Here is a 27466-nt window from a genome sequence, read left to right as displayed (position 1 = left end):
CAACTCAATTCACTTAAGTTTGGGTTCGTTTTAAAGATATTCGCGTTTTCAAACACTTTGCTCAGGGCTCAAGTTGTGTGTTTTTGGACACGTTAGGACTTGATTTCGATATGGTTGACGAGCCCGATAAAGGCGGTCATATTGGTATAGTTTCGCGGTCATCGGACTTTCGGCGTGCGGTCAGGTCCGATACGGAGTTTCGGTGTGCTCACGAGAGCAACCGGGTTTATTGATCCTAGATTTGAGGGTAATATAGCGTTAATGATTCTACAAGTTTTGGGTCTTGTAATTCATATTTAAAGTGGTTCAAGCTAATTTCACCGTGAATCTATCTCATTTCGCATTATTCTCCATCTTTCATTTTCTTTTACTTTATTTGCATGCCTAGGATCTTAAATCTTGCAAAGCAAGGGTAGTTGGCACTTCATCTTATTTACTGCAATTTTATTTTATTTGCCCACCTGGTTCTATTTCCCTCTACAAAGTAAGGTTAATTTGCATTTCATTTTACTTACTGCATTTTTACTTTATTTACCTACCCGGGACCACTTGGCTCTACGATATAAGGCTAGATAGTTTCATTTTCTTATTCTTGCCCGCTTGACCCTTATGGGTTATGCGAGGCACGACCAAATATAAAAATGTCAAAATTTTGTTGAATCCCTAAAACTGCGAAATCTTATAAAGTAAATACCACACATTGTACGAGCGGAAAATGGTGTTTAATCCATTCATTTTCTGTCACTGAGACCCTTATTCAGAATCTATGGTCATAGACCAACCGCTTAGGGAATCGTAAGATTCCCTAACCCTTAAGCGAATCTACGGTTTCTAGTCGGCCGTAGATTTTGAGCTTCATTTGGCTAGTAGCGACTCCGGATTAAATACATTTTTATACCTGATTAAATAATATACTTTGGATATATTAACAAATCAATACCAAAGCCAAAGAAGTGAGGGTACCGCCGTGCTTGCATGGGGGGGGGGGGAGGCATTCACACATCAATCACCTCTTTTCTCTCTTCTCGCGAATCACTTGAGCAATGCATCACTCTGGACCGAAGAGGAGAAATCTAGTTGTTCATCTAGTGGGTCATCCTTTGGCCGAAAATCACATTGTTTAGATCATCAACTACCTACACGGTGCGTTAAAGAAAATGAAGGATAAATTTGACCAAAGGTCCACATTTGACGTGTGTGTGGTCCACCTGATGATATAAGTGGGGCCTGGGTGAGGGACGACCCAAATTTTGTACACAATCTCGAAATTGGCATGTGTGATGAATAGGATTCAGATGGTAACTTCCTCAGGTGCAGATAAATTTGAGGCCCACATATGAAAACCACACTTATGGCACACATGAACAAGATATGAACCGTTCAGCGAGAAGTACACTTATGGATGCTCTATAGCTCAAAAGGTCATGGCTATTGGACAATCTTAACTATCTGATTGGTAGCTTGTAAATGGACGGCAGAGGAATTTAGGATCTTTTTTTAGGTCTTCCAGATTGTTCTCAAATTCAGATTGGGCCGCATGGTTTGATAATCCTGACCGCTTATCTGTTGTGTCCCAAGGTGAATGGTCCATTCCCTAAAAATCTTCCGAGTGAGATCTTGACAAAGTCTATACCAAACTTGACCCATTGGTAGGTCTATTCATTGCTAAAAAATAGGACACTATATTTCTCAAGAGAAGTCCTCATGCATTATACAATTACCAAACCTCATTTATAGGCCAACGCCGCATGTTCAACAAGGTCCATATATTGTAGACACCTCACCTGAGGTTAATATACTGATTGAAGTTAGAGTCTCAATGGATGATAAAATCCTAATTCTAAACTCTAAAGCCTTATAAATCTAAACTCTATGAGTCCCGAAACCATACTTGGCCGAGTCAACTCAACGAGCTCTAGAAATCTAAACTTTATTTGTTCTGAAACCATACTTGACCAAGTCAACTCAATGAGTGATTCTTAGTCAACTCATTGGATTAAAACCCAATCGACCCACCTAGTCAACCCAAATCATAAGTCAACACAAAACCAAGTCCAAAGCCCAACCATAGACCCAATGGAGGTATGCAGGGACTCCAACAAGCAAATCATAAAGGGGTTGGAGCTCTCACATGCTTGTGGGAGACCACCTGCCAAAGCAAGGAGTGAGCGGTGGCTTGGGCGGCGGCCTAACTACCACTTGCTATGTGTCACACCTCCTGCCTTGGCAGAGGTCTCCAAAGCATCTGGAATCTCCCTCCTCTAACTAGTAAGTGTGTGGAGTTTGAGGAAAGTCCTTCGTACCCCGCATTGAGCCCAAAATTGTCGTAGCCATCGAGATTGTGTCCCATGAACTTCCCTAGAATTATATAAAAATCGGGCTTGGGGCTATAAATAGCCCCCTCTCCTTCACATTTCGATCATCCTTCACCATCCAGTAATCACTCAAGCATCCAAAACTCTCAAGCATCTTAAGCCTTTGGCCATCTCGGTCATCTCATCCCTCCACCAAGTAGAGTGAGAGCAAAGGATAGCGTCCAATCCAGGTTCAGCCTAATCTAGTTGGATACTCAGTAAGATACCTAAGCTCCAACCAGCTACTCAACATAATCCTTACGACAGTACTGTTCATCCAACCATCCAATCTCTAATCGGCTATGTCAAATCTCGACACTAGCATTGTGCAATACTCCATTCTCAACTCCTACTTATCTCATCCATATATATTGCATTACATAGCATTTGGCACCCAGATGGTACAAACGTATGCTGTGTGGCTTGCCAACATAGTCTGATCCTCCCCATTAGAAACTTGTGTTGGTTAGTCTATCACTTTGGCAAGTCGGAAAGTCATGGCAGATTTATTCAACCTGAACCAAAGCTTTTTATAGGTGTTACACCAAACACCACAATGTACTATCTGCATCATCAATGAGCAAGAACTGAAACTAATTCTCAGAATTTTATTTGATCCTGTGAAGTAGAGATTGTACATCTGTACAGACAAAGTGGATGGATAACACCTTCCTTCTCTATAACTGCAATCCCTTATCCGAATCTTTAGTTGCAGATTAAGGAATCATTTTAGCAGTGAGATCTTTAGATCCTTATTTCTAAGGTTTCTATAAGGTTTGCCTAACTGTAAAGATGGAATAATTAGCTAGTGGCAATTCTAGTCACGCATAACATCATCTAACCCCGAATCCATGTTACCACTGTCCACACATGCTAACCATGTTAAAAGTCATACTACAACGTGCTTCTTCAAGGCCATCGGAACAAAATTACCTTAGAATTTATATTTTTTTTCACATTCCACTAATGTCTACTAAGGCCTTCCTTTTGCCATTGTAGAGCTTCAACTCACTTATAATCAATGAAGTTTAGTCTCATTACACATGACTAAACCATTTAAGCCTCTACTTCCACTCATCTCATCACTTAAGTGAATCTCATAGGTTCTCTCAAATGCATTCATTTCTGATTGTGTCAATTCCTTGTTTGGATGCCACCAAATAAGTTACTTTTTAACTTATATTGAGTAATTAAGTTACTTTTTTCACTTAAGTTAGTTTGGTAAGGATTAAGGTAAAAGTAACTTATGTGCAAAAAACTACTTACTTAAAAAGTAAATATATTTTTTTTAGCTTTTTAACTTATTAAGACTTTTCTACCCCTCTCTCTCTCTCTCATGCATGTCAAAGGAGGCTCTGTCTCATTGTCCATGACAAATGAGGCCCCACGTGCTTGACTGTCAGCATCGAAGGTGGGACTTACACAGTGGACGATCCACATATAAGGTGGGCCCCACATGATGGATGGCGTCATATTAACGTGGGGCCACATATGGATGTTCTACATCAAAGGTGGACTCATAGTGATAAAAAGCTCACATCCAAAGCGGGTTGGTATAACAACCCACTTCAAAGGTGAGGTCTATAGTCCACATCAAAGGTGGGCTCCACATGATAGGAAGCGGACATAAAAGCTGGGACGCCCTGAAAATCGGGGGTCGAGTAGAAGTCCAACTCCTGAGTTCCAACGCATCACTTATGCAACATATTTAATGATGATTAAATGTTGTCTGTATTAGTGTATAAAACATGAATAAGATTAAGTCAAATCAGTAAAACATTATCCAGGGACAGTTGTAATACGCAAGCGGAAGACTGACTCAAATATATATAACTTTATAGTTCAGTATAGGTCCCCAAAGTATGTATGCATTGCCAGGTCAATAATTACATGTATTGTTTCAAAATACAAAATGTCAAAAATATAATAGTCCACTACAAGTATAACCCTGAAGCCCCGCCGATCAGAACGGTTTATATAAACCCGCCTGAATACTGCCTATATGAGAAAGCATCCTCATCGTCTGCGAAGCCCGTCTCTGCCTCATCAGTCGGGTCTCCATATGCAACTAAGACAGAGTCTGGTTGGTGTTTAAAACACCGTCCCGTAACGTGAGAGTGAGTGATCAACTCAGTGGAATAATAAAGCAAAGGTTAACATATTCTCAATTTAGTCAAGCAAGAATGATAAAGTAATACAATCAAACATCCCTAAGTACTGTGATTAATGCAAGAATGGTATGTATAAATGATGCATGCCCTCACCGCAATCCTCTGCGATCTTCATCTAATAGTCGCGCATGTCAATCACTTCCTCATGCTCTCTACTCAATGCCAAACAACACATGCAGTGCGGTGCATGAGCATGATTACCAAGTTCTTATTAGTCCTTTTCATACAGCAGGATTGGGAAGCTAAGGTACCTCCCTTATATCAATTCTCAAACGATGATCCATTCTAGGGTCGTCAATCCTAGTAAATCTCATACGATGTTACGATTCTAGGTCGTTACAAAGGGCTCGTCACCTTATCAGTGTAGGCCTAGTTTGTACTATTGTTGCTACGGAAAGGCTCGTCGCCTCTACGCAGTCTTAACGTACGCTCGAGGTCACTACAAAGGGCTCGTCACCTTATCAGTGTAGGCTGACAACTCGAATACAGTGTCTCATACCACCGTATTCAGCTCACGAGGCTGTGTCGCTTACTGGACACTACGAGGAGGCTCGTCACCCCAGCGTAGGCCGACAACTCGACCACAGTGTCCCATACCACCATGTCCGCCTCATGAGTCTTAGCGGATCGAGGTACTAAGGTTAAAGGGGTTTTCACTGGTGAGTTTGGTACCTTAGATTCAAGCAGTAGCGTCCATACATGGTGAACATACATCGGGTCAATCGGGTTACTTGACGAGCTCGACTAGTACGAGCGCACCTCGAGTTGATCGACATGAAGGGCGTAAGCACTCCGTGTGGCCTAACCACTGCCGACAACCAAAGTACGACTCGGGTTCATCGAACGCGTCTTGTGTGGCGAAAACAACCTCAGCCACCTAATCGAGATCTGTTACCGATTGCCTGGACTAAGTCATAGTCCCAATCACACTCAGTTGCAGTTTATATATCACATATGATATGCATAGCAGCATTACACAACAGTTCAACCATTTCAAGCATTTAGCATTTCATGAAACACATAGTACACATGTTATCTTACCTAGGCATTACTTCCATAAATCACATAGTAGGAAGATAGGTTACATAAAGGAAACTATAGTTATAGAGAAGGGGATTGAGAATCCTATCTCAACACTCTCATTTCAAACATTTAAACAAGCATTTCCTCATACAGGCATTTTATCAAACACTTACACTACACATATCACATACATAGATTAATTTACTTAAAACGTATATTATAGCAAATCCTTTCACATAGGAGTTGCAACACATACAACGATCATGTATTACCAAACATCCATCATAACAAGTACTAATCATAATTCCATATTCATTCAGACATTTCAACAAACACTTAGTCTACACACTTCAACATACATGACGTATGCCGGTTATAACAGGTGTTAGGGCAAACCCTTTCACCACGGAGTTGTCACATATACAACAACCATATATCCACGATGGATAATCATGGCAAGCGTGAATCTAAATTCCATACTCATTTAATCATATCAACAAACACAAGAATACACTATATTCAACATAGTTCATATATATGTGTAAAGTGCGGAAAACATCGTGTCTAAGCATGTGACAGCAATTTAAGTCAGTCATAAATCATTAGTTGACATTGAAAGCCTTGAAAACCATAACCCAAACATTTATAGTTCGCACCTTACGCCGGTAAATGCGTAACGGATTCGTTTTAGACACTTAGCCTTTGTCAACAATGGATTGACGACCTACGGTATAAATAGGTTAGCTATTCCACTACTTATAATGTTTGAAACCCTATAACAGGTTAGGGTTAGATTTTCTTACCTAAGAATGGAATTGGAATCGCCCGTATAGCGATACAGATAGGGTGGCTAAGTGCATGGAGCAACGGGATCGAATCCCAGGATGAAATCTCCAACTCTCACTCTCACTTTCTCTCTTTTTCCTTTTCTTTTCCTTTTTTCTCTTCCTTAGGGTTTATAAATTCGTATTGTATATTAGAGAGGGGTTTAAGGCCCTTATATAGGCCCAGGTTTGATGGAAATGGCCCCACGACGGCGTCTGTTTCAGCCCAACGGAGCACCTCCGGTGGTCCCCTTTTTCGCATGCGGTCGGACTTAAGCTTCCCGACATTGGATCTAGGTGAGGCTGAGTTTTCGCTCCGATCGGGTTTACAGATCGACCATGGTGGACCGATTTCAATTCAACGGTCACCGTCACTCGATCGGGCCACAAGTACATTGCCATGTATGGGACATTTTCCCCGATCCGAGGGTGTATTTGGGTCGGATTCGGCCAGTCGAATCCTTGTATTTGACATGGCGACACGACTCGATTTACTTAAATTTGGAATCTACTTCTAAATATATTCACGTTTCTCACACACTTTGCTCCGGCTTAAGTTGTGTATTTCTAGACACAACTAAGACTTGATTTTCGAGGGTGTTGGTCCAGGAATGCGGTCATAATCGTATAGTTTTGCGGTTATCGGACTTTCAACGTGCGGTGTAGGTCCGATACGGAGTTCGGTGTGCTTTCGAGAGCAACCGGGTTTAAGGATGGATTCTAGATTTCAGGGTAATGTAGCGTTAATGATTCTACACAGTTTGGGTCTTGGAGATCATATTTAAAGTGATTAGTGCTAATTTCATAAGTACTCTAGTTTAGGACTTGCTAATATTAACCTAATTTCTAAAGTTCTCGGTCCTAGGTGATTTCTGTCTGAGGTGGTACTCGAGTCCTTGTACGAATTTTTTCGAGACGTTACAATCTACCCCTATATATATATATATATATATATAGAGAGAGAGAGAGAGTCATGCTCCTCTGCAGCACCTACGCACATGCGCACCTTTGCACATGTGTCATGGGTGTCTAATCTGACAGCCCATGTGATGCGGAATCCCATGAAATCCCCTGGGGCAAATTTTCACCCTGATCTAAAATTCTGGTGGGCCATAGCAAAGAAAAATGCAAATCAAGGGAGGAAACTATTTTCATTTTTCATGGCACATCAAAGTTCTAGATCAAAGTAAAACTTGGTCCCAGGAGGTTTCACGAGGTGTTGCTTCACATTAACGGTTCAGATTTTGGATCCACATCACGTATGATGGGTTCTCAAAAAAGTTCGTATTTAGTATGTACGAACTGGTTCGCAGGTGTGTGTGTCTTGGCATCTATTTCTCTAGGGCTATTTTTTACAAATATATATATATATATATATATATATATATATATATATATATATAAATAAATAAATATATATATATACATATTATTATAAAATAAATATAAAAAATCATAATTACCTTTAATTTTTATATATAATATATTAAAATCTTTACTTATAAAACGTACGATATATATATTATTTTATGATTTAAATAGCAAGTGCCCACAACGTAATCCAACGAACTACAGCTGTCAATGCTTATATAAGAAGCTCGTTGCCGAGGAAAGAGAGTGACTAATGAAGGAAAGATAGAGAAGGAATGAGCAAAAGAGAAAGAAACAGAGAGTGAAAAAGAAAAAAAATAGAGAGTAAAAAGAGAGATAAGAAAATACCGAGAGGGTTCAAGAGTTGGAGTTCAGTCGAAAGTGTTGCTCGAAGTACCTTAAAGATTTTCAACATACCAACATGATGGCCGACATATGAGATAAAGAAGGCCATTAAAGAAATCATTGAAACTAAGAGTTTGTCTACATCCATTTAAGTCGCATTCCACTCCACAAATTCCAAGTGCATCAACCACAGTTCTTTTTATCTCATTCTGCATTATTCTCCCTCTTTCATTTTCTTTTACTTTATTTGCATGTCTAGGATCTTAAATCCTGCGAAGTAAGGGTAGTTGGCACTTCATCTTATTTATTGCAATTTTATTTTATTTGTCATCTGGTTCTATTGCCCTCTACGAAGTAAGGTTAGTTTGCATTTCATTTTACTTATTGCATTTTTATTTTATTTGTCTACTCGAGACCACTTGGCTTTACGATATAAGGTTAGATAGTTTCATTTTTTTATTCTTGCCCGCCTGACCCTCATGGGTTATGCGAAGCAAGACCAAATATAAAAATGTCGAAATTTTGTTGAATCCTTAAAACTATAAAATCTTATAAAGTAGATACCACACATTGTACGAGCAGAAAATGGTGTTTAATCCATTCATTTTCTGTCACCAAGGCCCTTATTCAGATTCTACGGTCACAGACCAACCGCTTAGGGAATTGTAAGATTCCCTAACCCTTAAGTGAATCTACGGTTTCTAGTCAGTCGTAGATTTTGAGCTTCATTTGGCTAGTAGCGACTCCGAATTAAATGCATTTTTATACCTAAGTAAATAACATGCTTTGGATATATTAACAAATCAATACCAAAGCCAAAGAAGTGAGGATACCGCCGCGCTTGCGTTGGGGGGGGGGGGGGGGGCATTCACACATCGATCACCTCTTTTCTCTCTTCTCGCGAATCAGTTGAGCAATGCATCACTCTAGACCGAAGAGGAGAAATCTAGTTGTTCATCAAGTGGGTCATCCTTTGGCTGAAAATCACATTGTTTAGATCATCAACTACCTACACGGTGCGTTAAAGAAAATGAAGGATGAATTTGACCAAAGGTCCACATTTGACGTGTGTGTGGTCCACCCGATGGTATAAGTGGGGCCTGGGTGAGGGACGACCCAAATTTTGTACACAATCTCGAAATTGGCACGTGTGATGAATAGGATTTAGACGGTAACTTCCTCAGTTGCAGATAAATTTGAGGCCCACATATGAAAACCACACTTATGGCACACATGAACAAGATATGAACCGTTCAATGAGAAGTACACTTATGGATGCTCTATAGCTCAAAAGGTCATGGCTATTGGACAATCTTAGCCGTCTAATTGGTAGCTTGTAAATGGACGGCAGAGGAATTTAGGATCTTTTTTTAGGTCTTCCACATTGTACTCAGATTCAGATTGGGCCACATGGTTTGATAATCCTGACCGCTTATCTGTTGTGTCCCAAGATGAATGGTCCATTCCCTAAAAATCTTCCGAGTGAGATCTTGACCAAGTCTATCCCAAACTTGACCCATTGGTAGGTCCATTCATTGCTAAAAAATAGGACACTATTTTTCAAGAGAAGTCCTCGTGCATTATACAATTACCAAACCTCATTTATAGGCCAACGCTGCATGTTCAACAAGGTCCATATATTGTAGACACCACACCTGAGGTTAATATACTGATTGAAGTTAGAGTCTCGATGGATGATAAAATCCTAATTCTAAACTCTAAAGACTTATAAATTCAAACTCTATAAGCCCCGAAACCATACTTGACCAAGTCAACTCAACGAGCCCTAGAAATCTAAACTGTCCTGAAACCATACTTGACCAAGTCAACTTAATGAGTCAACTCAATGAGTGATTCTTAGTCGACTCGTTGGATCAAAACCCAATTGACCCACCTAGTCAACCCAAATCATAAGCCAACACAAAACCAAGTCCAAAGCCCAACCCGTAGACCCAATGGAGGTATGCAGGGACTCCAACAAGCAAATCATAAAGGGGTTGGAGCTCCCTCATGCTTGTGGGAGACCACCTGCCAAAGCAAGGAGTGAACGGTGGCTTGGGCGGTGGCCTGACTACCACCCGCCACGTGTCACACCTCTTGCCTTGGCAAAAGTCTCCAAAGCATCTGGAATCTCCCTCCTCCAACTAGTAAGTGTGTGGAGTTTGAGGAAAGTCCTTTGTACCCCTCATTGAGCCCAAAATTATCATAGCCATCCAGATTGTGCCCGGTAAACTTCCCTAGAATTATATAAAAATCAGGCTTGGGGCTATAAATAGCCCCCTCTCCTTCACATTTCGATCATCCTTTACCATCCGGTAATCACTCAAGCATCCAAAACTCTCAAGCATCTTAAGCCTTTGGCCATCTTGGTTATCTCATCCCTCCACCAAGTAGAGTGAGAGAGTAAAGGATAGAGTCCAACCCAGGTTCAACCTAATCTAGTTGGATCCTCAGTAAGATACCCAAGCTCCAATCCAAGCTACTCAACATAATCCTTACGACGGTACCATTCATCCAACCATCCAATCTCTAATCGGCTATGTCAAATCTTGACACTAGCATTGTGCAATACTCACTCCATTCTCAACTCCTACTTATCTCATCCATCTATATTGTATTACATAGCATTTGGCACCCAAATAGTACAAATGTATGCTATGTGGCTTGCCAACATAGTCGGATCCTACCCATTAGAAACTTGTGTTGGTTAGTCTATCACTTTGGCAAGTGGGAAAGTCATGGCAGATTTATCGAGCTTGAACCAAAGCTTGTCATAAGTGTTACACTAAACACGACAATGCACTATCTGCATCATCAATGTGCAAGAACCGAAACTAATTCTCAAAATTTTGTTTGATTCTGTGAAGTAGAGACTGTACATCTGTACAAACAAAGTGGATGCATAACACCTTCCCTCTCTATAACTGCAGTCCATTATCCGAATCTTTAGTTGCAGATCAAGGAATCATTTTAGCAGTGAGATCTTTGGATCCTTATTTCTAAGGTTTCTATAAGGTCTGACCAACTGTAAAGATGGAATAATTAGCTAGTGGCAACTCCAGTCAGGCATAACATCATCTAATCCCGAATCCATGTTGCCACTGTCCACACATGCTAACCATGTTAAAAGTCATACTACAACGTGCTTCTTCAAGGCCATCGGAACAAAATTACCTTATAATTTATATTTTTTTTCATATTCCACTGATGTCTACTAAGGCCTTCCTTTTGCCTTTGTAGAGCTTCAACTCACTTATAATCAATGAAGTATGGTCTCATTACACATGACTTAACCATTTAAGCCCCTACTTCCACTCATCTCATTACTTAAGTGATTCTCATAGGTTCTCTCAAATGCATTCATTTCTAATTGTGTCAGTTCCCTATTTGGATGCCACCAGATAAGTTACTTTTTAACCTATATTAAATAATTAAGTTACTTTTTTTCACTTAAGTTATTTTGGTAAGGATTAATGTAAAAATAAATTACGTGGAAAAAACTACTTACTTAAAAAGTAAATATATTTTTTTAGCTTTTTGACTTATTAGGACTTTTCTACTTCTCTCTCTCTCTCTCACATGCGTGTCAAAGGAGGCTCTGTCTCATTGTCCATAACAAATAAGGCCCCACGTGCTTGACTGTCAACATTGAAGGTGGGACTTACATAGTGGACGATCCACATATAAGGTGGGCCCCACATGATGGATGACGTCATATTAATGTGGGGCCACACATAGATGTTCCACATCAAAGGTGGACTCATAGTGATAAAAAGCCAACATCCAAAGCGGGTTGGTATGACAACCCACTTCAAAGGTGAGGTCTATAGTCCACATCAAAGGTGGGCTCCACATGATGGGAAGTAGACATAAAAGCTGGGCCTCATATAATGGATGACCCATATTGAGGTGGCCCCACATGCTGGATGGTCCTCGTTAAAGGTCGTTCCCTAACGATGAATGACCCACATCCAAGGCGAGACCTGCATGAAGGGCAACACACATTAAAGGTGGGGCCCACATGATATATAGTCCACATCAAAGGTAGGCCACATATGATGGGCAAATAATAATGGCGGGCCACACATGATGGATAGTCCACATCAAGGTGAGCTCCACATGATGGACAAATCTCATCAAAAGTTAGCCTTAATGATGAGTAACCCATATCTAAGGCGGGCCCATGATGGACGGCTCATATCAGAGGTGGGGACCACATGATGGACAATCCAAATTAAGGCAGGCTCCACATGATGGCAATGGATATTGAAGGTGGGCCCCACATTATGGACAATAACATTAATGGTGGGCCCCACTCAATGGATGACCAACATCAAAGGTGACCTTACATAATGAATGGTGCACGTTAAAGGTCGGGTCATAATAATGATTGGCTCACATCCACGGTGGGCCATGTACAACCTACACCAAAGGTGGGGCCTATACAATGGATGGTGGATGTGAGGGTGACCAAACAAAACTTAAGGGATAATTATTATGTTGGAAACCAAACATACTCGTATACTTTTTTATTGATAAGTATGTTTGTTACCAAACATACTTGTGAACTAAATAAGTAGAAACCATGTTAGGCTATTTATGGCATAAGTAGCTTGTCCAAGGTAACTTATGATCCAAACACTTCCTTCATGTCTTATCACTCATCTATCCCAACATCCTCCCTTCAACTACCCATCCCTACATGGATTGATAGAGGTGTATTAACATGGTATAGTTTCATGAGCCCCACCATAATCTATATGTTATATCCACACCATCCATCCATCTGCATGATCATTTTATATGATGATACAAAAAATGAGGTAGGTCCAAAGCTCAAATGGACCACACCACGAACCCATTGAAAACTTCTTAAGGCCCACGAAAGTGTTGGATCTTTCTTATTTTTTGGAACATGCCCTAAAATGATATTGCAAAATGGATGGACAATATAAATATAACACATTGATGAAATTACATCCAAATATATTTAACCAACCAACGTATTTTACTTGCTAGAAGTGGAGATGCAAGAGTATTACATATGGTCAATACTCCGCTTTACTTTTGACTAAGTAATAATGATAATTATTACTAAACACATTATTACTATAATTGCTAATCCAAATAAGCCCTTAAAATTTTTCCTTCAATTTGATTGAAACACAATGGCATAAAACTCTAAAGATACATCTCTAAGTACTTCCAGCCAACTTATGGGCAATATCCTACTCAGTTTCAAGTCTGAAGCCATAAAAACAAGTAATTTTAGAATGCTTCTTGGTATTAAAAAATAAAAAATAAAAAATCTAAACTAATTTCTTGTTTCTACTTCCATTGATATTAAAATTGAGCATGTTTCTCACCAAGGCATCTTTCCATAAATATAACTTTGCATTTGGATTCTCTAATGAAAACTAGACCACCCATACAAGTATCTCTTTCTTAAATGCCTCATTAACTACCCATACATGCCAAACACAGAAATGGGAATTTACTCATCTCTTCACTAGTGTTCCTCACAGCAGTTACCAATCCCCATTAGTTTAATACAATTTCTTCTTTTAACCAAAATGAGTGAAAAGCAAGGTCTAATGTCCTATCACCAAGGCATGCAAGTATAGCTTCACTTTACCAATACAACTACATGTTTGATCTTACCAGCAAAAGAGGGCCTAATACATGGGCCATGATGAGGGCCATCAATGGGTTAGGCTTAGCTGAGCAATATCAAAATTTTGAATAAGCCCCACCTATTATGACCCGCCCATCAATTCAAAATCCAATCCCAAGCCAACACCTGGTCTAGCCCGATATGGGCGATAAGGACCATATTGGTAGTGAATGATACACCAAAAGAGTGTATTTAAAATCCAAACTGTACCTTTCTGTGTTTATAGTGAAATGGCAGATAAGGATTTGGAATTCACTGCATTCCGAATCTTCCAAAATTCATGATTTGAAATCCTAGCAAATTGCTAGAGTTAAGTGAATTTAAGGTTTTCCCTATTATGGCCCACCTCAATCATGAAAAGGCTTGATTTTTGACACCCAAGCCTAAAATTTTGCATTGATTTCACATAATCCCCACAGCAGGCCTTATAAAAATAAAGGGTGAACATTTCTCTCTCAATTGTTTCTTATGTATGGCCCACCTGAATCACATGTTAGCCTGAATTTTTAGCCTTAAGCGTAACATTAGATGACACACCTAACAAGTAGGGTGGATTCTCGGTACAACATTGCACTGTGGCCGAAATTCAATGTTGAACTAATATTTTTTAACATTTTTTTCTTATATAGTTAGTTTGTTGCATGATGCAATGCACAATGTCACATAAGAGGAGAGTGGATTAGGTGCAACCCCACTTCACCTAAGATGGCCTGACCCTTATGGTGGGGCTTACGTTGATGGACAAGTATATAACCCATCCAAGAGGGCCTCTAAAAATCAAAGGTGGACATTTCTCTGCCAAGATGTTGGGTGGGGGCCACCTCCATGCTTGTGAGAAATCTACTCATTCATCCATTCTGCAATATCATTTCAGGATATTCGACCAAAAATCCAATATCATTTTAGGATATTCAACAAAATATGAGTTGAGTTTATAACTCATCATGGAGAGCCTCGGAAAAATCAAAGGTGAACATGTCTCCATCGAGATGCTGGGTGGGGCCCACCTCCATGTTTGTGAGAAATCTACCCAATTCATCCATGCTCCAATATCATTTTAGGATGTTCGACCCAAACCACTTCCATGTTTGTGAGAAATCTACCCCTTTCGTCCGTTCTGCAATATCATATCCCATTTTGGGATATCATTTTAGGGCTTGTTTGGATTCATAGTTTCGAGCGTATAGTATCGTATTAGTAGGGTTGATGGGATATATCTCTCGTTTGGAAACGAACGGTGGGCGACGAATTCAACGCGCGCGAATATGCCCGAGAACCACTTTGCATCATCGATGGGATTGTACCACACAACCAGCCGGATGTTCAACCAGATGTAAACAAGAGAAAGCATTTTTTTCTTTCACTATGTTTTTGGTAATGCCCAGTATGACCATCTTTTGACAAATCCACACCGTCCATCATCTTCCTCTCAAGATTTAAACCATAAATGGTGAGCTTTGATCATCCGACAACGATATGGCCCACTGAGACAATCAAGCTGAAACAACAACTGAACGGTCTTCTTTTGATCATTGTAGCGATCATGATGAAATACATGGCCATGAAAGGTCAACATGTTTTTGATGGGTTTTTCTCCCTCTACCTGATGAATGGTTCAAATCCACCTTTTACTGCATGATGGTGGCCCACAACGAAAAGATAAAACCTCTGTTTCGCAACAAAGTTTGATGACCTACTTATTGAAGCTTCTTGGAAAATCCACTCCGTCCATTGAATTTAGGACGAAAAACCATCAAGAAGGGAGTGCTTTTGGAGTGAAATCAACGTGGCCCATGAGGGTGTTTACTCCGCAGTCCATTTCATGTTTAACGGTTAAGATTCTACAATAGTTTGCATAGAAACGAAAGGACACCTAGGCAAGGGTAATGCCCACCCTCTGAAGTGAATCAACGGCTCAGATCATTCAATGGAACAGTGAGTGGACCCCACTATACACATGTATATACACCGTGTGGCCCTTATCCAATTATTTCCAAACATAGATCTGACATGAAATTGTATACATGCTAGAGTAATCCGTTCCATCCAAACATGCTCCAATATCATTTTAGGATGTTGGACCCAAACCACTTCCATATTTGTGAGAAATCTACCCCTTTCGTCCGTTCTGCAATATCATATCCCATTCTGGGATATCATTTTAGGGAATTCAACCAAAAATGAATTGGATCAGGGTCATACAAGAGGAACCAGTGGGGACTGGGGATTCAGTGAGAACCATTGAAACATTCTTATGGCCGTAGGAGCTTTGTTTCAGGCTAATGTCTTTGTATTTTCACTTCATCCCCAGTTGTAACGACCTTATAAAGGGTTAAGCTTTAAATGGTAGGTATTTCCTTGGCGTGGCCTACTTGAGTTTTGGATCCATCTCATTTTCCCTCTGGTGTGGCCTACTTGAGTTTTGGATCCATCTCCTCTTGTTTTTTTTCGGCTTGTACTAAAATGAGCTCGCCAAACAGATGAACAGGGTAGATTTCCCACAAACATGGCAGTAGGGCCCACCCAGCATCCTTAGGCAGGAACTCCATGCTTTGGCAGGAAATCAGTGTCCCCTCTTCCAATTGTTTCTTTAGTTGGGCTTACCTGAATCAAATGTCAACTTAAATGTTTCACCCCAAGTAACATTGGATGACCCATTTAATGGTGGGAGTAAATTTCAGATACACATCACTTTCGCCTAAAACTCATTAGACCAGTTGAAAATTTAATATTTGCACATTTGTAGCCCACCTGAGGTTTAAAATTAATCTAAGTTTTAGCTAAAATGTATGTCTTAATAGACTTATTATAATGACTATCTACAACGTTATACATGTCAACTATTTTTAAATATTGTAAATGATTCATTTTATAAAATTCAACTTCTAAATATAATATAAGAATTCAATCATTTCAAAATACATGCTATCAAATAAAAACTTTAAATTTTGTAATATTTCACTTGTAAAATGCTAAACATAATTAAAGATTTCAAATGAATTGAATTTCCATGTATTTAAGATTTGGAATCCAATGTATTACAAATACAAGCAACCAAGGGAGGCAGAGACGGTTTGCCCCGAGCTTCACAAGATCAAGGGTCTTGCTGGGATGACCTGCGTGATGTATGGGTTAATCTACACCGTTCATCCATTACGTACAGGCCCAAAAGAGAGGCAAATCTAAATCTCAAGTGGACCCCACCACAGGATGTGCGGTGGTAATGACACGGATCTCCATTGTGTGGTCCACTTGAGCTTTGGAGCAGCCTCGTCTTGGGCTTATACCTTAAAAATAATAAGGAAATAGACAGACGGTGTACATGAAATCACACATCAAGGTGGGCCCCACAAGCACGACAAATTCCTATTTTTACTACTATTCGAGTTAAAATCGACACATTATGCAGATAAAAAGGCGATATTTTGATATCTGCCGAGATATTGTATCTCTCCATAATATGGCGAGATTTTCAATATGGGTGATTTTATCACATTGCTTAAACATTTTTCAAAAGATGAGGAAAAAAAAAAAAAGAATGTGGTCACCAATAGACGCAATCTGCAAAACAGTAAGCAGCTTGCCTGGAAAATGACCGGAAAAAATAAAGAGGATTTGGAAATACCCAAAATGCCCTTTTCTCTTTTCCTTTAATGTCAGAGAAGGCCTTCTCAGAAGGGCTTAACAACAGCCTCTTCCTCTTTCTCCCCTTCTCAACTTTTTTGGGGGTGAAATGTCAAAAAAATGAGGGTTTAAATGTCAGAAGTTTGGTAAGCGGTTTGTCTACTGAAAATAAAAACAACCGACCAGTTTATCTTCTGCTGATTATATAGCTACAGCCACGTTGGCAATGCAAGAAATGGGAATTGAAAAATAGACCCCATTTCTTGGTACATGTAGCCCACCTAAGAAAACAAGATTCACCAAAAGTACCCTAGAGAAAAAGAAAGAAGGAAAGAAAAACAAAAGAAGCCAGACGATAGAAATTACAAACCCTCATGAGAGAACCTTGCAAAACCCTAAAATCCTAAGGTATTTATAGGTGAGAAGAGCTCAAGTCCAACGGTTGGATTATAAGTTACAGTTCACCCAGTGGATAACTTCTAATTTTTCATGTTTTCGTGAAATCCAAACCGTCAAATAGGTTGTCCCAATCATAAGAATGAGTTTATTAAAATAAAATAAAATAAATACCCACTCACGTAGTGGGTCACACTTGCTTTTTCTTTTTATCAATGGTTTATATTGTTTTCTTTGTTATGGTCCACATAATATATAGATAGGGATAATTTTTTCAATGTGTGATATTCCTAGTGGGGCCAACCTGTTGAAAGGCTTGGATTTTACACACATCCAATAGATTAGAAGTTATACGCTGGATGGACCGTACCTTGTGGTCCTACTAGTTGGACTTTTGACAAGCTAATTGGGGAGTTATTTGATAGTCTGGATGCGTATGACACTTGATACGCAGGCACTTAAGAAGTGGTACACCTTCTAAATTATGGAACTCGCTGTCGTAAAGTTACAGCATAAAAATAAGGTTGGTTGAGCCCTAGCCTCTGATTCTTGGATACCAGCTCTTTGAAATAAGTTATTTTCAGCTGTGATCGTTGGGTGATCCAATCCACTATTACGATGGGTGATCCAATCAACGATTATGATGGGCCTCGTGGTGTATGCACAATTCTCCATAATCTCCCAAGTTGGAAGATCAAAGTCATGGTATCATCGGCCTTTCATCCTTGGATCTGGACCATTATTGTGCTTTAAAAAAAATAAATAAATATTCAACCGTTTATTTGCAGGCCCACTACATGGTCTGGGTCACCAAACCTCATGATCCCACAAATACGGGCTTAAAGGCCTAAGAAAAAGAAAATTACTACACTGGTTCACTCAATGCATGGGACAGATGAAGCGAGGCCAATGATACCAATGGGCCAGGATAGGACCAGACCAGAGTAGTCACTTGAGCTGGCTGAAAATGCCCGAGCACTGGCCCTACATGGGCGGGCCCGTCTGCTAGAAAGGTTCAATTATCAATGATTTGCAATGACTGGATTCAAGTGTTTCTTTGGGGTGTCCTCCATCGAGGACAATTCTCATCTTATGAACGGTTTGGATCATTGAAACATGATCCCCATCTACCAAATCTTTTAATCAACATGCACATTGAATGGGCATGCTTTCAAACCATTCTTTTTACTAGGAAGGTGACCCGCCTAATGAATGACTGGCCCAGGAAATTCAACTTTGGTAGCTCCCCCATTTCTATTTTAGGGGCCCAGGCCCTGGCTCCAACAGATCAGGCCACCTGGCCATTGAATTAATCCAGGAACGTCAATTAGTGGGCCGAACGGATCAGCGATCCAGACCGTTGGTCCAAAAGGCCCCACCGTAGTCACATGATTCCCAAAAAAAAAAAAATTCTCATGAAAAAGCTTGATAATCTCGACCGCTGACAGGCAGTTTTCTTAACCATCTTTGTTTTTTCCAGGCCATTCATAGAATTCCAAATCAATCGATTGGGGAATATTTTGGAAAATCGCCCATAGTTAGAGGGCCCATCAAGCCAAGAAAGCCCAGTTGATTGGCCCCGCTCATCCAACACAATGTATCCCATCTTCAGCCCTAGCTTACCCAACGAAGGGTTCAGTGCATGATTTGTTCTGTATAAATTGATGAAATAATGTTATTGTAGTAGCTGCTACAGCAAAATTTTCAGTACCTCTAAACCTCACCGTATCTCAAAAACAGCTCTCTATTATTGTGCCTCTCATTAGCATCATACACTCCCACCAAAAGACAAACTTGTGTCAGATCTGGGCCGTTCCCTTCATGCGCTGGAACTTTGGTCCACCTCCTGGCTCGAAGCGTCTGTAACCCCAACTTCAGCTGGCCGGATGATGCGGTCATAGAGCATGTATCCCGACTACAGTCACAAACATAGATGAAGAAATCATCTACTGATTTTGCAAGTCTTAATTGAACATTTTTAGTTATGAAACTTCATGCTAACACAGACAAATAATGATGCTGTTGGTGATGATGCTTGGTTCAATTTGGATGCGGCCCGCGCATGCCAGCCATAAGTAATTAGGAAAACCAAACCTTGAGTGAGGAACATGGATTTCTTCATACGGTACCCTGAATTCAAGTGGGACATGTCACACTACTGCCCATGATCTCAATCTACACCCTTTGGCAGGTAGGTCCATCATGGAGGACCCACCATGGTGAAAAATCTCATTGATGGGAATTTCTTATCATCCAACTGGTGACAAAAGAGTGGGCAGGAAAACTGGATGACAAAAGGTCCACCAATTGGATGGGTAGGATTGCATGATTAGCAGACTGGTCCATATATTGTAGGACTGACCCAGTGAACAGTCTGGATCATGGACCACTGTTCCATGTGTCCAAATGGGCACAGCAACAGTACACAAGACAAGGACATTGGTACTGTCATCGGGTCAGATTTTCCCCTCAATAACTTTCAAGTTATCTCAATTGGTCACTCCTCAAAGACTGATAAAAGAATAGAAATAACAATTACAAAGCAATTATTCAAACCTGAGCTCGGGTCTGGTTGGGTTGTCAGAATCCTCACGTCAGGTTAGGGTTGGAAAACTACAACTTGGTTTGAAATTGGGTTGGGTTCAGGTTGAGCAAATTCAAGTCGGGTTAGGTGAGGTTTGGGAATAATCACAGGTATTTGGGTCGGGACAATCCAGGTCAGGTCAGGTTCCTTTCGGGTTGAGTATAGAGGAACTGAGGTTAGGTTCGGGATGAGCACCTTGAGTTGGAAGTCAGATCAAGTTTGCAAAAGGTTGACCCTCGACCCAACCCAAGCCGCCCGAGTTGCACGCCTAATTCCAATTATCACGATTTATGACGGCTGAGCTACAAGACGGTGTCCCCTAAAAGATAAAACTCAGACAGAATATGAGCCTTCGAGATAGATGTGCAATCAGACAGAAGCAATGTACTTTTTTTCTTTTTTTTCTTCTAAACCAATAATTCATATTCAATTGCTGAATCATTCATAGGGCTTCAAATTGGGTTTGGGTCAACTCAAACACAATTGACCCAAACCAAGTGCGGGTCAGGTTGGGACAGCATGTCAGGTCCATGAGTCAGTTTCAGGTTGGAAAATGCCAACCCAATTTGGGATTGGGTTGGAAATAATCACACATATTTGGGTTGGGTTGGAGTATAAAGGAATTCAGGTCAGCTTGGGTTGTGAGTTGGGTCGTCTTGATTCAGGTTGGGTTTGGATTGAGGACCGCCCTTGCACCCCTGATCATTCATCTCCCAAAAAAGCAACGCTGGGAGAATTCAGATATTAAAAAGAAGAAATGCTAAATACTTCATACTCATACCTTCAGAACTGCAGCAACAGTACCAGGTGGCTTTGAAGAATCGGGTACTTGGAAAACTGCGAGATGTCTATTTGGATCAAACTGCTCATTCATGGGATCGAATTTCTCCACTCCAAACTTTCTTAACACCTGAATACAAAAATAATTTTTTGAGTTACAGAATGCAATCCCTAGATTAGTTACAGCACCACCACAGAATCCCTCATATTCTGAGCAAAAGATAATGAAAGATAGCTGTGTGTCCGCTACAGAAATTCTGTTTGAAAGCCATGGTGGCTACCACTGTGACAAATATCGCCGAGATTTTAAAAAACTTGTAATAATATCACACACACTATCTTTCAAAAAAAAATATCACACACACACACACACACACACTATAAAAAAGGAGTGATACAATATTAGCACGATATTATCATGAGACTTTAAAATATCGGCAGATTTTAAAATATCACAACAATGATGGGAAAAATAGTAAAACCCTTGAGAAATTTGTTCTGCTATATAGGCAAAATTTAAAATATCACAACATTAATGGGAAAATAGTAAAACCCTTAAGAAATTTGTTATATAAGAGTGTGTGTGTGTGTGTGTGTGTGTGTGTGTGTGTGTTTGAATTCTAAATTTATTTATTAATTTACAATTAATATTTTAAAATATTTTCTCTGTGGCAAAATTTCAAATATCACAACATTAATGGGAAAAAATAGTAAAAACCTTAAGAAATTTGTTTTACAAGTATGTGTGTGTATTTGAATTATAAATTTATTTATTAATTTACAATTAATATTTTTAAATATTTTCTCTTTGTGAGATTTTCCCCATAATATCAAGACAAAAAAAAAAAAACACTCAAATTTTAAAAATCTCCTGAAAAATTTCCAGGCTGAGAAATTGCCGAGCACAATATGGGCTACCAATACCATTCAAAATATAAAAGAATACATTACCTCTGCAAGCTGCTTATCAGTCATTTCAACACCCTCCAAAAGGGTTTTTAGGAGGGGAACAGCTCCGGCAGAATCTTTAGATTGGTCAATCTTTGAAAAACTATCTTTAACAACAGAAGAAGCTCTTCCCAGATTGTCTGCAACATCTAATAAGCTCTTGGCAAAGTTCTGCAGCGTAATTTCAAAATCAAGCATGCATAAGAGCTTCAAATGCACCCTATTGCAAATGCAGGAAAAAAACACTAGCAGCTAGACAAACCTGTATGGCAAATTTCTTCGAGTTCTCTGCATTCCGTTTTGTCCTGTCGATAACATTCTCCGTTTCAGCATAGCTACGAAGAACCTTATCTTGCATTTTCTCAACCTCCTTGTGTTTTGCCTTCAGTAACTCTTCCTTCTCTGCAACTAGCTTCACCAGATCATCAACAGATAGATCGCCCTCTGCATCTGAATCAGAAAATGCAGTTCGTTTGGTACTCCGACGCTTCTTGACAAATTGAGACTTGGAATGTTTGGGATCTGAAATAGAACCTGAGTCTTCCATTTTATCTGAAGCTTTACTATCATCATCTTGAGAAATATTCTGAGAGGTGTAATCGTTGTCCGCAACAGCTCCTTGCTCATTTGCAAACTGGTTGGTCTCTTTTTCATTTGGTTGAGGAGATGCAGATGATGAGACCCCAAATCGCTGAAGGGTGCCATTCCCAAGGATGGGATGATGCAATAACTGAGTTGTCTGGCATGGGACCCACTGGTATGCAATAAATGGCTGGATAAGTTACATTAACTGTGGAGCTCAACGGAAGTATGTTTTTTATTTATTTATTTTTATTTCGTAACAGGACTTTCTTTTTTGAAAGATAAGCAATTTATTAGCAAAGCAAGGAAACAAAACAAACAAGAAAACACAACTGCAACAAGGAAGCAACACAGAAGAGAGGGAAAAAAAAAAACCGAAAAGAAAGCCACAAGCAAACTAAAAACTAAGAAACTCCCAACTATACAAGAACTGTCCCAACGACAGCGAACCCCAGCAAAACAAAAAGGAAAAGACTTGGCGAGCCCAGTCCCTAAACAAAACAAGGACCCAGTAACAGGACCTGTTCCGATGGTAGCTTGGCAAAAGATTGACAGCTGGCTGCCCACATGACATCAACCATCCTTAATCCAAGCAGGGGACCATATAATCAGTGATTATTTGGCATCCACAGCAATGGTGCTGCCTCAGGGATAATCCATTGCCCAAAAATGGGTTATTTAAAAGTAAATAGCTATCTAATCCTATCCCATATTGGATGGTCAAGAATGCATGTAGATATAATGGCTAAGGGCACCAAGCTTCAGTAGATTTCTCAAAAAATAAATAAATAAATATATATATATATATATATATATATATATATATATATGAAGAAGAAGAAGAAGTACAATTTGAGTAGTGGCCCATCCATGCAGTGGCCGACCATTGGTCAGACTGGATTGATGGACATATTTTCCAATCTTATGAATGATGCAGTAAAGCCCAACCCATACATGTGAGAAGATCCATAGTAGGCACCACCAAGTCACACTTGTGTCCAACCTGATCCAGAACAGATTTGTATGCCAAAGTACACGTGTGGGTATTTTTTTTTTTTTTTATGACATGTGTGGATATTTTAACAAAGAATTTCACTAACAAACATGGTTCTAAATGGCGGTATCGGCCGCTGTATTGAAATTGGGCCCCCGATCAGCCCGTATCGGTCAGAATTTTTTTAAAGCAAAAAAATATGAAAAATATCAGAAAAATAAGATAAAATGAGATATTCACGAATCTATCACTTTTTATTTTGTATTTTGACCATGTATTCAATGGTGTATTGGACCATTATTTGGTAAGAATGTTGTCCTGACAGGTTGACCTACTGTTAGTTCTGGTGTTGATTTTTTCTTTATATAAACTGTTAATATATGTCATAAATTGATATCATATATTGCTAATAGTCTAACATGTCCAAGAACCAAGAAGTGTCACTACTCAGTACTCACTAGTTTATTCACTAGTACTTACATGTTTGCTTGGAGAATGTGTGTGACCGGTGAGGTGTATGTAACAACTAACAATGTAAGTGTAGAAATATTTGGTACTTACCAAATTACTCAGATCTAATTTTATTTTTATTTAAAAAATATATATTAAAAAAAAAAAAAAAAAAGTCAAAAAACCCAAAACAATAAAACTTAGCAACCCCCCAAAAGCAATACACTTGAAAATATATATATATATATATATATATATATATATATATATAGAGAGAGAGAGAGAGAGAGAGAGAGAGAGAGAGAGAGAGAGAGAGAGAATTTTAATAAATCTCAAAATTCCAAAAAAAAAAAAACTACATTTTTTATCAGATCTGATTTTTAAAAAAATATGCATGGCCTGTCCAGATATGAGGTAAAAAAAACATCAGATTAAAAAGCAAAATTCTGAAAGTTATATATTTTTCAACAGATTTAATAAGAAAAAATTATAAACTTTTTTTAATCAGGTCTACATAGATCTGATCGAAAATGGCTGGAGAGTACATATCTGAGATCAGATTTATTTTTATTTTAATGATTTTTGAAAAATATATAATTTAAAAAAAAAATCAAGCGTAAATGCCCAAAAAATAAAAAATAAAAAAACCCAAAAAAGCTCAAATCGAACTTCAAAACTGATTTTTTTTTTTTTTTTTTGGCTTGTAGATGTAGGGGTCTGATAAACATAACAATGGATTAGAAAAGAATAGACAACAAAAAATGGAATTTTTAACCTATTTTCTGATTTTTTTCAAAACTGGCCCCAAAATGTTTCGATCCTTCAAATCGACTGAAATCAGATGTTTTGATCCTCCAAGTTGTTAATAGTGCTGAAAATCACTTAGGAATGATTTAATCAAGGTATTGCAGAGATTGGAGCAGAAATGAGGGAGATAGAGATCGAAAAGGGAAAAGAAAGGGCCGGTTTGGGCCTTCTATACGCATATCGGGTTTGACCGATAGCCTTGCAGGATATCAAGCCCGATATGACCCGTATCAGCCGATACACCCCCAATACGGTCCACAAGTTACCGATACGGCCGATACAGGGCTGTATCGCATATCGGATTGAGCCGATACGGATACGATACACCCATGTCGGCCAATACATTACCGATATTTCGTTCTATGCTAACAAACAACTTTTGACCCCATAAGATGGTCACGTATGTGATAAGACTACATGATGTGCCTAGTATTTTGTGAGAGATTATATTTATTTCATAGTTTATAGTATTAATAGCTATATCATACTACCCAAAAAGGGTTTATAGGATTGATACATGTGTCCAGCAAGTACACAATCACCTAAAGCGATTGCTAGCCTTCGTTACAAACATGCAAGGGTTTTATCACAAGAAAAGTAACTTTCTCCCTTCATATCCAAATTATCCATCAAACACTTGCTAATGTATGGCCTTAGAGGTCTTTATACAGGCTAGAATAAAAAAGCCAGAGGTCTAAGTAGATCTTGCATAAATCTAGACTTTACTATTTTTAGACTACCTATGACTTGATAAAATCTCTAAAATTTGGCACGTGAACTTCTTCTAAGACAAAAAACTAGGCTACTATTCAAAAGATTCTAAATCTTACAGGGGATAAGATAACCAAATCAGGACTTGAAACTGTGAAATTTCCAAAACATATCATCGCGTCCAAGCTATATGTATGCTCCATTAATGCCATCCAATCGGATTGGTAGACCACAAAACAAATCGGATCATTGAATTGGATCATGCCATCCAATCGGATTGGTAGACCACAAAAACAAATCGGATCATTGAATTGGATCCATATATACCATCCAATTTGTGATCTGGTCCATGTCCTCGACGTGATCAATCTGGACACTTGAAACAGTCCAGAAAAATCTGGATGGTTAGATTGGACCACAATTTTAATCTGGACAGTCAATCATGAGTATTGGATGGGCTTGATATAAGCTTAACATGTATTCTAACAGCCTGATCTTAATTGAACAGCTTGTGTGGCCCAAAGCATCCTCTAATTACTCATCTGCAGTTTCCCAAATCCCAGATGCATTACTTTCCACACAGCTTTATACATGGATGTATAGCCCCATAGCTCATTGTTTGTTATCTCTCCGAATTTTAAAAATGAATAAAAGGTTGATGGTAAAATTTCAATGCATGAAAACCAGTTCCTTGCGATCCTAGCTTGCATTAATTAACGATACAGCACCTGTACTAAATGCTAACCAGCACACAGCATCAAACCTCATACCATGACTAATCCTCGATTATGGGAGTCAGAGCAGTTCAGATTTTCACATCTTTTTGTACCAAATAAAAATAAAATTATTAAAAGACATTTATCATTTAAAATTTGATTTTTTTTTTTCAAATTACAGCCTCATTGTGATAGAAAAGATGAGACGACAGTCGGCGTTCAAATATGGAATGAGCCTGAACTGAACTATCATGAGAATATGTTTATAATTTATATATTAAATAAAAAAATCTTAAACCCTAAACCCTAAAATTCTTAAAGGCTCAAATATCAATCTCTATTCCATAAACTATTCCAAATACAGAGCAAAAACTAAAAACCGTGGAATTATATGATCCTCGACCCAAGGCTTTTCACATAATACTCAGGAATCCAGTTCTGATTAGTGGGTCCATCTTTCATCAATCCAAACCATCTGTCATTTGTATACCGAAATAGATACTGGCCAACCAAATTTCTTCTTGGTGGGTGGAAACCTAATAAACCCTTCCATTTGCGGCCTACAAGTAAGATGGTTGCGAACAGACGCATACAAACGAAAAGGGGAAAAAAGTCCAAAATGTGTGGCTAGGATCTTCCAATTTGGGAGATTTTCAGCGCACGGTTCATCCGCTGCAGTACGAAACAGGCCAACGGCTCTGATTACAGAACCGTGAGAATCAATTGTCAGAACGAAAACCCGAGCTGACCATGCCTTAATGCGTCAAAACCCTAAACCCTTCTTTAAAAAAAATCAAAACACAAAACCGAGCACCGAAAGCCTATCGCAGAAATCTAGAAAATCCGACCCATTTCAGCCTCAAAATAAAAAATAAAAAAATAAGCGCGGGAGAGAGAGATAAAGGAACTTACCGGATTGGAGAGATTCCGAATCGATACTTGTCGAGAAAGAGAAGAAGAAGAAGAAGAGAAGGAACGGATCCGGTTGCAGGCGTGCCTTGAAATCCGAGAAAAAACCCTAGAAACGAGCATTTTCCACCCTTTTTTCTTCTTTCTGAGGAAGAAAATGGAATTTTTGTGGGGGAAGAGAAAAGAAGCTTTTGGTTCTTAGC

At 39.1% G+C, this 27466-nt stretch overlaps 1 protein-coding gene and 1 non-coding gene across 2 annotated transcripts; both read right to left on the bottom strand.

Moving 5' to 3' along the window:
• Positions 1-17516: 17516 nt before the first annotated feature.
• On the bottom strand, positions 17517-17604 carry LOC131230142 (small nucleolar RNA snoR109). The gene has a single exon (XR_009163865.1). It is a non-coding gene; the product is annotated as a small nucleolar RNA snoR109 (small nucleolar RNA).
• A 1812-nt stretch (positions 17605-19416) lies between these two features.
• On the bottom strand, positions 19417-27466 carry LOC131229186 (grpE protein homolog 2, mitochondrial). The gene is made up of 6 exons (XM_058225074.1): positions 27267-27466; positions 22629-22848; positions 22357-22544; positions 22098-22265; positions 21148-21276; positions 19417-19697 (listed from the first exon to the last, which is right to left on the bottom strand). The coding sequence occupies exons 1-6, from the start codon at positions 27384-27386 to the stop codon at positions 19602-19604; spliced, it is 921 nt and encodes a 306-aa protein (XP_058081057.1). The 5' UTR covers positions 27387-27466; the 3' UTR covers positions 19417-19601.

Source organism: Magnolia sinica, chromosome 16, assembly GCF_029962835.1.
Source record: "Magnolia sinica isolate HGM2019 chromosome 16, MsV1, whole genome shotgun sequence".
NCBI lineage: Eukaryota > Viridiplantae > Streptophyta > Magnoliopsida > Magnoliales > Magnoliaceae > Magnolia > Magnolia sinica.
The sequence above is the reverse complement of the archived record's forward strand: the minus strand, read 5'-3'. Positions and strand labels throughout refer to the sequence as shown.